This window comes from Etheostoma cragini, chromosome 3, assembly GCF_013103735.1.
Source record: "Etheostoma cragini isolate CJK2018 chromosome 3, CSU_Ecrag_1.0, whole genome shotgun sequence".
Lineage (NCBI taxonomy): Eukaryota > Metazoa > Chordata > Actinopteri > Perciformes > Percidae > Etheostoma > Etheostoma cragini.
Genome location: NC_048409.1, coordinates 1,378,622 through 1,390,988, shown reverse-complemented (window position 1 = coordinate 1,390,988; position 12,367 = coordinate 1,378,622). Strand labels below are relative to the sequence as shown.

Genomic DNA, 12,367 nt, shown 5'->3' with positions numbered 1-12,367 from the left:
CCAGCAAGGATTGGAAGAAATGTGACTGTAAAAGTGTAGCAAGGAATGATACTAAGAAATTAAATCTCAGGAAGGTATTGATGCTGTTGTACGTAAATGTAGAATTCTGCATCTTCACGTACAAGTGTGACAGAAATCAGGTTAAAAATGCAAAGATATCATAACACTTGCAAAACCTGCAATAATTCATAAAGCCACAGACTCCTAGAGACTCATACAAACAAATGTTGGAAGGGTGTCCTTATGGATCATATAAGAATTGATGATGAGAGAGAATCCATGAATATCCATATTGTGTAGAAAATGTTTTCCGTTGTTGTTGTTGCCCGTAGCAACAGCACACAGGTACGCAGGGGGCCAGTACTGGCCTGTAAGCACACTCTGGTCATCAGTATCACTGATATTAACATGAAAGGAAGGAGTAGAAATAATCTTTTCATTGCACATTTGTTTTTTTTTTAGCTGCCCTTCTTGGTCAGTTTGTCAATCTGTCTTCGGGGTCTTGGTCAACGAGGAAATCTTAAGCCCCCCTCTGGTTGTTTTCATTTTGTTTATGAGGAAATGATATTAGTCATCCTGTAAAAGTAAAGTCATATCATGAAGTACAATAACATTCATTTTAGAAGTACATGAGTGTAACAGGATCCTGGAGAAACACATAATTATGTCTTGCGATATTTATTATTAACTAATAATATTAGTAGTAGTATAATTTTCCAATTGAAGTCACAATGCTAATTTTGGTCACTTTCCCACGTGTCAAGAACAAAATAATGGGGGTGGCACTGCATGTTTGCAAATGTTTTGTTATGAAGAGACATTTTAATATACAGGCATACAAACTGACTAAAACCAGAAGTATGTGTATCAGCTTCCAAAACCCATGTCCCAAATCTATCTCACACTTTATCAATACCAAGGGATGCAGCTGCTGTCCCATGCAACAGGGGGCAGCAGGCCCTCAACCTCTGAGCACTACAGCACCAATGGAGAATGGGTGGGGGGGGATGAGTAATGGCACCGCGGCTGCCAGAGAACAGTGTTGTGGGTATGTATTTAAAGAGGACCTTAACGCCAAACTTTCACGTCTTGATTTATTCTATGTCCACAGCTTAAATCTACCATAATACAGGAATAACAAAGTCTTGCATCCTCGAGTGTCCCAGATGAACTGTACCACTGTACCATCACACTGGCATCGTTTGTCATATTGCTTCACAAAATCAAGACAGTTTGCATACATGGATGTTAGTAGAGAGAAGCATTCCTTGTTTGGTTGGTGTTTCATTTTTACAATTATCAACTGCAAAATGCATAATAAATTAATAAATTAACACACAAGCAATCTGCAAATGCATCACAGTAGTAGCAATAAACAGTGGTTAAAAAAAAGATCTCTACTAGTACAGTACGTCAACCCAGTGACAGTCTGACAGGAGATCTGAGCAGGGTTTTCAATCTGGCTCAGTCAGGCTGTCATTTAACACGCTACAAGTCACAATCTACCACAACACATACACAGCTCTTCTGCTTACAACGCGCATCTCTAGATAATAAATTACACATCCATTTCACTTCAGAGGCTGACAGGGAGACAGGCTTCTCAGTCTTTTCTTCCGTCGCTCGTCGTGAATCACAGTTCACCGCGGGAAGGGCTTGGCCGGTACGACTCTAATTGTCTGTCTCCCCGTTTCATGTATAGATTATAAATGTCAATTTGGGAATAAAAAACATAAAAAAAACATATCTTCATTTATCCTGACCCCATCCTTATGCTTATCACTCGCTTACATGTATCAGTAAAAAATAATGATAAAAAGAATGTAAAAACAGTAAAAATGGTAGAAAAACATTAAGTAAATCTTAATGAAATAATCAATAATACCACCTAGCACTGCATGGCCACACTATTCATAGAAAGATCAAATAGGTTTGACCCTCCAGTGGTTCCAGCCCACAATGAAATACTGGACTTAAGTTGAAACTGATCATTCAGTTCTCCTAAATACAACATGGCTCTCGCTTGAATAATATTGTGAATAATTCAATTTCTCCAAGGCAAAATTTACAGTCAAAACTGAAATGAAAATATAAGGCAATTTAAACAAATGAGAGTTTAGGAAATTGAGTAAACATTCTTTTCTAAACTATTCTTAAGTGACCATTTGCTTCATCGTGGCAGGTTGCCTTTGCAAGAACAGCACAACGTAACATTACTAAGTGCATCAAACAGTCGACAAGATGTGCTGCAAATATGTCATTCTATTAATAATTTACATACAGGTGACAATTACTCTTCAGAGACATAGCTGTAGTGTGTGCCAACTCAAAGACAGACATCGGTGAATGGTTGGATTCCAGGAATCATAAACAAGCTATTCTCCTTCTAAGCTTGTATCTATGGTCGAGAGAGAGAGAGAGAGAGAGAGAGAGAGAGAGAGAGAGAGAGAGAAAGAGAGAGAGAGAGAGAGAGGATATTTGAACTTCTTGGAAACCACTTCTCCTGCTTTATCTGTACTTCCTTCCACTCAATCATTTTCTTAGTCAGTGCACATTTACGATGAAATGTATTAGATTATTACCTGAATCGAATTGACCACCAAATTCAAACCTACAAAGTAACAAGATGCTTCTTCTTCTCTGCTGTCTTGCTCTCTGTATTCTGTACATTAAGACCTTACTGACTTTGTACCTGCATTGAAATAATTGGCCTGCCATCCAGCCAGCCAGCCGGTTTGGTCTCATAATTAATTGAAACCGAGGCAACAGCCAAGTACAGTTAGCATTCGGGCTTCTGACACGGGCCTGTACGTATTTGTAAGGCCGTATCACACCCCCCACCCCTCCTTATACCAGACATGCACTGCTAAGCTTAAATGATTGCCCGCAGTGAAAATAATCTCTTCACTGCTTCTGCAAGACTCAGCACAAATGATAGATTGAAGTGAAAGGAGAGAGTGTGCCTGCATGCCAAAATTGGAGTGCATCTTGGCATTCCTGAGACCAGCAAGCATACTCATACAGTATATTAATATGGTTATCGACCACCAGTAAGCTTCTGCTGCTCTTCAAATGGCAGCATTTGGGTGAATGACCCGCTTTGACGGATGCAGAGAGGGTGGGCGGGGCAGCTTGATGAAACACTTCATTTATAAAGGACGGATTGATGAGAAAGGATGATATTTAATACACATTATCATTTGTCCATAGACTGTTATCACAGTCTACGTGAAGAACTTTGGCAGGGTGCTTCACCTGTATGGCCTGATATCTTGCACGTTAGCAGTGCATTGCAGTAAAAATCATCACAGAGGTCAGGCATACTGTAGGTTATGGCTTTTTGTCCAAATATTTCGGTACATGTACAAATATTTCAACAAGCCCAACCAGTATTCATAGGAATGATAGAGGCATGATACTAGAGATGCTTGACTTAAGGTTGGGGTTGTGTTCAGTTTTCTGGCATTGTTCTGTACAGGTCAGTGTCAGGACTTGACCCCCTTGGCAGGTTCAGTAGACTGGCGCACATCGGTCCACTCTTGCATGGTGCTTTGCAGGGCCTGGGTCTTCTCCTTGTCCACTTGCACGTAGTCCACCTTCTCATCAGACGTCACAGAGGATGTAGAGGGCTGCGGGATGATAAATAAGGCAGGAGTGAGATTCTGGTCTGAGGGCGGACTGCACTGTGCTACAAATAAGACCAAATGCTATTAAACAGGTAAGGAACAATCCGCTCAACTCAAGATTCAATGCAATTTACAATTTTAAGTTCACAATGGATTATCTCATTATTATTTTAATATAATGAGCTGTAGCGACCGAAAAATATTAAAAATACAATGAGAAATATCCCCTTATTTATATAAACTGTGCATACTACAGAGGTGTCCTCTTATCACAAGTGCAACTGAAATTGTATTTTCATCTTAAAGAACAAACATTAAATAAAAGAATGAATAATTAGATTTTTAAAACAAATCCCACATTAAAAAAAAAAACTAAATAAATCGTGAGAAATCTCTTTAAATAAATAAACTAAGAAGTCACATTGGGATGTCTGACATCAAAAAAGTGAAATCTAACATCGATTACGCCCTAGGGCAGAGTTTCATAAACCAACGACCACTTTACTGATAGAGAGACGAATCAGGGCCCCCTACTACATATGTTGTTAAAATTTAATTTGCATAATAAATTGGGCCTACAAAGAGTGCAGGGCGGCCTGAAGACACCCCTGACTACCTTACCTATAGACCAGTTATCATTGCTAGGTTCCTACTGTTAAATTATGTCTACAAAATCTTCTTCATACTTTTCTGTGTGGGCTGGGTGACCCAGGCTGGAAGTCCAGCGCTAGGTAGTCCACGTTGCCGCACTTCCTAGGGGCCGGGCTGCTGGTACCGCTCACAGCTGGTGAGGTAGACGCTGGGTTCTGCTAATAGGGGACAAGAGGGAGGTGTCACTCACACAGGGTGCAGCGAGGAAGCAGAGCACGCAAACAAGTGAATCATGACAACAAAGAACACAACGTGCTCTCTTGATCTCGCCTCCAGCTCTTGGGACTCACCATGGCCACATAATTCTCCTCGCTGTCTGCAGAGTCGGTGCTGGTGATGCTTTGTGTAGAGATAGGGCGACAATGCTGGGAGGACATTGAGTTCATTGCAGGCCTGAAAAACGAAGACAGGACTGTGAGTGTTTCCCCCTTCAGACCTCAGGCAGAAACCAAATACAGCACCAATCTGTGCCATCAAACCATGTGTGTGTGAGTGTGTGTGTTTGTGTGTGTGCATGGGGCCTTGGGGATCCTAGCCTGGATGACTGATTTGAGACTCACATGGGCCGTGTCCAGGACATGGTGACTGGGCTCTTAAATGGCAGCTCATCAATGATCCCACTGTTCTTCAAATCAAGAGGTGTTGGCCTCGCTGTGGAAAACAAAAGCAGACAGTGTCAACAAAAAGCATTGTCTTGTGTTTGGAGAAATAATTCACAATGCAGATATTGGAGCTGAATTGGTCTCAATGGACAGATTATTTCCAGGATAATGTTCGTGTGATCTTTGTCTCTGCTGTAAAAATCTGTTCTGGAAACAAAAACTAAATTTTAGCTAGCAAGCATACTGACAAGTTTTAAAGAACATTTGCATCGTACAACAAGACAGGCCTGCTTGGTTCTTTTGGGGAATAATTATTAAAAGAGAATATGTTTAGGGCATTTCATCTCTAACTGGGACGTTTACGGAGTGGTGGGGCCATACACTGGTAAGAGCTAATGGACGTGTAACCATGTATCAGCTCATTTAAATAGCTCTAGTTCCTGTATTATTACTGTACTGTGTCTAATATTGTATATGATGTTTTCTTTTGCGTGGTGCAAATGTTTCACCAGACACCAGATTGAGTTCCTTCCTGAGACTATTTAGCAGAGCCACCTTCACTGCATCCGGAGCTCAGATAGCTCAGAAGACAATTGTGATTGGTTAAAAGAAATGAAACAAGCCAGGGGGTTGTTCTCTCCTTTCCTGGAACGTATGTGTAGTGGAGCCAGCCCTGACTCCACAGCGCTGTGGAGATAGGCCTGGCAATGCCACACTAGAGCTGATTTGATGCCAAATATGGTGATAAAGAAGCAAGAAATCCCACACTTTTAGAACTTTGCTGTCAAAAACTCACATTTCCTGTTAGGTTTGAGGTTGCGGTTGATGGGTGGCGGTGTGACATCACTGAGGCGGCTGGGCCGGTGACACAGGGAGGCGCTGCTCCCCTTTCGGGCAGGTAATGTTGCAGAGAATCCCGGGAAATCAAAGTGATGCGGCCCAGGGCTCATAGGGATGTAGATATTCTTAGGACTGTCAGCCTGGGCAGCGCTGCACGGCGAGGAGCCAGGATTCATGGGAACATAGTTGTCATCTGAGTTGCCGCTGTCTGAGCGAGTCAGAGGCGCTTTGGTTCTCTGGTGTCAAAAGAGACAGATGGCACACAACTCTCTTAAACTCCCCAGGCTCAATATCGCTGGAAAAATTGGAGTAAATATAGTAGAAATGCATTTTCTATCCCTGCAGTTCACTAACAGCGTCTGTCTGAGGAGAGAGTGCAGTTAAAGGGAGAGAGTGACTCACCAGGTAAGAGCTGAACCCATCATTGACAGACTCCACAGACTGGCCTGAGTTGTTGAAGTGGATGGGTCGCTGATGGCTGTTTGTTTCAAACGAGGAGCCTGGGCAGAGAGGTGAGGACAGAAATCAATGTTTACCACTGCCTTAAATTCTTAAAAGATAAAAATGCTCCTCCAGTGAAATTGTACAATGCAAAAAGTAGGCCAGTGTACAGAAAAATGCCCGACATTTCAAGGAGAAAACTAAGTTTCTAATGAAACTAACAGAACGCAAGTGACATTTCATTAGATGCTTCACTGGGTTATAATTAGTCTTTGCAGCACAGGTGTGTGAACAGCCTGTCCTCTACCTCACTAACAAGGGTTACAGGTCAATTATTGTCTCTGGCTAAACAAGGCCTGAGCATGGGCTTGGCAAAGCAGAGAACACAGCATAATAAGAGGCCATGCATTGTCTGCTCGTGTGTTTTTTCCATTGCTTATCGGCCTGGAACGAGGCATTCTGGAGCAGGCTGTATGGCTTGAATTTCATTAGCGTCTCAACAGAACAGTGTCTGCTAGACTGGGCCGTTTGTTTCTGCTCAGCTGCTAGCCTTATATCAGTAAAATGAGACATTGGAGAAGAGGAAAGGGGTGAGCAAAAGAGGGGGAGGAAGAGGAAGCGCAGAGTCACTGCAATACCACAAGAGAACGGACTGATCAAGACAAACTTGCATTTGAAAACAGGAAACAGGTTAAATGGGTGATTTCAAAAGATCTGTATAAATGAAAAGAGATTGTGTTTTAAGGAGGCCTAATGGTCTTTTCTGTATTGTCAGATACAAATCTGTTACAATGTTGGATGTTCATATTAAACGTGGCCAAAGCTACACATGATAAGGTAAAAGTATTTAAAGAAAAACCTCAGATTTTACAGTGTTCTGAACGCTCAGGTTTCAACAGTTTTTCAACTGTCAGGTCTGTGTGATGACATCTCGGGTGTCATATATGGTCGTCTGCTAAAGGCAGGTTTGCTACTGCAGTATTTAAGTTATTTACCTTGCAGACACCAAGGTTGGTTGTAGATTTGTTCATTTCTCCCCAATTTCAGTTCCCATTCATGCTGTAAATGTCCAGCTGTGTAATATTTGGTTTAGAAGCCTTTCTCTGTGGTTGTTGATGGAAGAACATGCTGCTATACCCATTACAATCCACTAGCATGTAGCTACATGCTAGCACCAGGGGAAAGCTGTATTCTTGGCTGCTGATGTTAATTTCATTTTAAATGTGGGTGACATTCCAGCCTAGACATGCCCAGTTGTGTAATATTTGGTTGAGAAGCCTTTATTAAGTATTAATTTGATATATAGTGTAAAAACCATTGCAGCCGGAGATTGACGGACCATACACGGGCAGCGACAGCAGTGACCCGATGTGGAGACACTGGAGATCCGTGAACAATGACCAATCAGCGCAGACTGGGCTAAATTGAGAGGGGGGGTTAAAAGAGAGGAGGCTCAAACAGAGCGTTTCAGACAGAGGGTAGATACGGATGAAGCAGCCATGGGCAGTATGAGAAATAAAGTGTTTTTTGAACATTAAAGCATGTAAACATGTTCAAGTACAAACACAAAATACACGTGGGAACCTGAAAACAGTGTATATTAGGTCTCCTTAATAGAAACAAGCAACGTTCAGGAGGAACGTATTAGGAAAACAGTTAAAGCACTGACTGCATTTAGCGTACCTCTGTGCAGCCTGATGTTCTCGACAGCAGGGAGAGTGTTCCTGCGTGGAATAACCGACACTACAGGCGTCATCTCTCCATTCTGGCTCCCTACTGAATGGGGACTGCCCCACTGCCCCTCGGACCCCTGGCTGGGTTTAGGGGGCCTGGGAGGAGGAGCACAGGACGACTCGGAGCTGGAGGGTGTCAAGGCATTGTGATTCTTATCAAACGTCCGGGGGATCTGGTAGAAAGAGCCAGGCGGCGTAGGAAGGTCGTAATTGTCAGTTGGACGTTCGTTGCTGTGCATGGTGGCAAGCGCATTGCATGGCGTTTTGAAGGTGTAAATCTCCTCATTCTCCAGCTCCGGCTCCCCGAGCCCGCTGTGAGCCGGTGCCTCAGCGCTGTAACCCCGGGGAAGCATGTAACAGGCCTCCTGGGAGGAGTCATCATGCCCCGGTAACTGGTGTTTTCCTGGCTTGGGCAGGCTGTAGAAGCCGTGCAACTGAGCACCCATGCCATTCAGACAGTGGGAAAAGCCATGGGAGAGTTTCTGTACCGCAGAGTCGCTCCCCACAAACAGATTGCTTCGTGTGGCCTGGGAGAAACTGGCACTCCTGCAACATGGACAAAAACATACACAGATTACACACATAAAGTCTTTGTTGTCCCAACTTTTCACAGTGCCTAAATGCTTCCTCGAAAACAAACATCTGTCTCATACTCCAAGGCCAGCCCAACTCAAATAATGGCAAATGGTTGACAACCATCTCTTTTACAGTAGCATTTAATGCAATTTCAATGTAATAATATGGAATATACTTCAGAGTCATGGTCCAATGAAAATACAACACATACTGTATATAAATGTAAATATATATAAATGTAAATAATACTGTATCTATACTCTTAAAAAGTGCCACTGTCTGCATAACTGAGACTAATAACGACCTGTACTGAATCCGATTTTGGACATGACCATGGTAATCTCATTCACAGAAGTGTTGCCAAATTAATATATACACAAGTTTCTCACAACAGCTTGAAGTGTAGCAACTAGGGGTGGGCAATATGGAGAAAATTAAATATGATATTTTTGACCAAATACCTTGATATTGATCGATTATAGATATAATGACTAAGTGGGTAAAGGAAAACAATAGAATACTTCCAACAGCCTGGTAAATTCTGAAAATGACACGTCACTTTACTGTAATGCAGCCTTTAAAATCAGTAAAAGACACAACCTACGCCATATTACGATATCCAAAATCTAATCTCTAGTCTCTAGTATCTAGTCTCATATCAATATATTGGTGTAATATCAATATATTGCCGAGCTCTAGCAACAACTCACCAGCACTACACACCCGCTCGGCCTTTTCAGTAGTAATAACCCATATAGCCACTAGATGGCACTGTAGCACTTCAGGACTCAGCACAGTGTTAAATAACAACACAACTTATCTTCAGTGCCTGAGCACCTTCATGCAGCTATGGCATACACATTCAGTCTTAGTATTCTTTTAGTTTTCTTCTTAATTTAATTCCAAATATTTTTTATGTTGCATGTTGACAGAGAGAGGGCATCCATGTTATACGAGGGCTTTCCCATAGTTTATCAGCCCTGGTTAGACCAGGGACATGCCTCCCTAGGGACATGCCTCATTTATTCTGGCTCCTTTGTGGGGCTTGACCTTGAGGGCCAACCAGAGCTAGACATTTCTAGCCAGTTAGCTGAGCAATGGTCCGACTTAGTTGGCCAACGCAAAGATAGGATATACATGATTTGGTATGATTGTCTTTTTTATGTCTGTACTAATCTCTTCTGAGATGTGTGTAGATGGGTTGGCTACACCGCAGGTTTCTAATGTTCAACGTTCAATCTTGGTTATTAATGTAACACTTTTAAATGAATAATGCTTCAAAGTAACGTAATTAACATGGACCAAACATGTTGCTCTCTCCAACTCTCTTTATTCCTCATGTCAGATGGCAGAATGTGTTTCATCAATTCCCCTTCCGTCTCCTCAGGATTTCAATCATCAATCAATAATTTTGTTCATCCCACTGCCTTCCATCACTGCGGCTGCATGGGGGCTTTTTACATAGATTAATTCATACCATTGGTCATCAGACCAGCGAACGTGAATCATACCCCGCCACCAGATGCCTGTCTTAATTAGCAGACCCACGGAGCAGAAGCTGGTGAGGGAGTGACAGAAATATCTGCATAGAGCTGATGAGATGGATTGTGAGCTTTGATTTCCCGGGTTACTATGCAAACCGTGTGGCTGAGAGGGCAGTTCTACCCTCTGCGAGTCTAAAGCTATAGGAGTGATAAATTACAGCCTCGACCTCATTGATCATCTACTGTGCCGGCTATCTGCTGAATGGCGTCATTATTAAAGCTGCCTTTTGATTCTTGGAAGCAGGCATGATGGCAGCACGAGGCGGGGGGAATGTTAATGGAAAACTCAAGAGTGCATTTAACATAAACACATGGTCCTTTTGTTCTCCTCAGCATATAGCCGCGACAAGCATGCATGCCCCTAAACCTTAGTATAACATAAAGTATAACAGTATAACGCTTACTTGAAAGTATTTACACCTCTTGACTTGTGCATATCTTGTTGTTTTATTGTTTAAATGATTGATCAACTAATTGCATAATCATGTATGATTCATGGCAATATTGGATTTACAAGAATTTTTCATTATTGTGATAAAATACCTTTTTTCATCTCTTCAAATAATCAATATTGCAATAATTCTCTAAATATTGTGTTAGAGAATGTTATCCATATGGACTATATATGTCCATGTATCATTTTTCAATCAAGCAAATTTGAGTAAATAACAAAAAGAACTTTATGTGTTTATAGATTTCCTTAGGATTCTGGATTTAGGCTGCCTTAATCATTAAATCATGTCTTTACTATTATCTATCACTTATTTCAGACTGTCTTTATATCATTACTATCATTAAAAATGTGAATTTCCTCAATCACACTAGTAAAATGGACATTATATTATACATGTACAGTATACATATATTATACAATGCTTTATCACTCAGACATACTCACAGCAGTTGGATACCCCCCCCCCCCCCCCCCCCCCCCCCCCCCCCCCCCCCCCCCCCCCCCCCCCCCATCAACAGTAGTTGTAACCCTTAGGGGCTTCTAAACTGAGGAAGCGTTGTAAACCTGTATGTTGACCTGCATTAACTGATAACAGGAAACCTGCCACAGGACGCCTGGGGGTCGTGAGACTCGTGACATTTACCGTGCACTCTCTGTCTTCCTGCTCATGCACTGGTGGAGGAGGAGGTAGTCCTGGGGTGCACTGTTGGACAGGGAGCCATGGTGTGTGTGGCGCACAGGCACATCAAAGGTGAAGAGGACAGGCTGGCTGGAGTGGATGGGGGCAGAGGACTTGCGTTCGCCGGTCAGCGGAGCCATTGAGCCATTGACATCTGCTCCAACAGAACGGGGCATATTGTGTAACCTGCCATCTGCAGACAGAAGAAATCGGAGTTATTGATTGTTTAACCCATAAGATGTTGTTTTTTCAAAACTGATATTGCGCTTGTCTTTTAAAAGCAGTTTTGTTTGGAGATTGGACATGCTAGAAAAGTAAGAGACACTGAAAGTAATAGTGAGTTAAATAATGAACATTTTTCAAATTATAGAGTGTGGTCTAGACCAACTCTATCTGTAAAGTGTCTTGAGATAACTCCTGTTGTGAATTAACATTGTAAATAAAATTGAATTAATAGATTTTCCTTTTGTTTTCACAATTCTTGAAGGGCAGTGAGTCATTCGTTGAGGGTTTTAAGCTGCAGCACTTAATTAGTCCAAAAAAAGGTCAGTACCCCATTTCAGCAATTGCATGACATGGTTATTGCATGTGTCTTTGAGATATTAATATATATATCTTGCTGAAGTGACCCCGAATAGTGAATTATCTAAGGAGCCTGATTCGACTGACAATCTCATAATGGAATCACTGAGTGTTTGAAAATCTGCTTATGAAACAAAGGATCATTCCATCGGCCCATATAGGGGTGCTGAATGTCTGATTTTACATAGAATTGCTTACTCTCTTCCAATAAATCATAATATGTAACATATGTTGGCATAAATATCCGCATATGGGTGTGGCAGTAGCTCAGTCCGTAGGGATTTAGCTTTGGAATCGCAATTCCCCGTACGGGTTTTGGACTAGTAGCTAGAGAGGTGCCACTTAACCTACTGGGCACTGCCAGGGTTCTCTTGAGCAAGGCACCAAACCCTCAACTGCTCAGGGCGCCTTTCCATGGGCAGCCCCTCCCCTCTCACATCTCTCCATTTGTACATGTATGGGTCCTGAGCATGGGCACGTGTTACAGGCCTGTGTGCAACTAACAGACTGAAAAATGATTGTTATTATTATATTATTAATAATAATACTGTTGATATCAAAGAGAAGTAAGGTTAATCCTGTGGACAAAAATCTGAAGTACCGTTCCTCGGTACTGGTGAGTACTGGCTCATCTCTGGC

The 12,367-nt window shown here is 42.1% G+C and overlaps 1 protein-coding gene across 2 annotated transcripts in view; it reads right to left on the bottom strand.

Annotated features, from left to right (window-relative positions):
- Positions 1-1,080: 1,080 nt before the first annotated feature.
- The window catches only part of gab2 (GRB2-associated binding protein 2), a 48,797-nt gene continuing 37,510 nt past the window's right edge, over positions 1,081-12,367 (bottom strand). The window contains exons 3-10 of one of the 2 annotated variants that reach the window (XM_034867163.1): positions 11,111-11,339; positions 7,844-8,439; positions 6,122-6,219; positions 5,676-5,955; positions 4,838-4,928; positions 4,568-4,670; positions 4,313-4,432; positions 1,081-3,629 (exon numbers count right to left, since the gene is read on the bottom strand). In XM_034867163.1, coding sequence (XP_034723054.1) covers positions 3,486-3,629; positions 4,313-4,432; positions 4,568-4,670; positions 4,838-4,928; positions 5,676-5,955; positions 6,122-6,219; positions 7,844-8,439; positions 11,111-11,339 — 1,661 coding nt within the window. In that variant the 3' untranslated portion in view covers positions 1,081-3,485. Of the gene's footprint in view, positions 3,630-4,312; positions 4,436-4,567; positions 4,671-4,837; positions 4,929-5,675; positions 5,956-6,121; positions 6,220-7,843; positions 8,440-11,110; positions 11,340-12,367 lie in introns of both variants that reach the window. The other variant, XM_034867162.1, reaches the window with a different exon arrangement.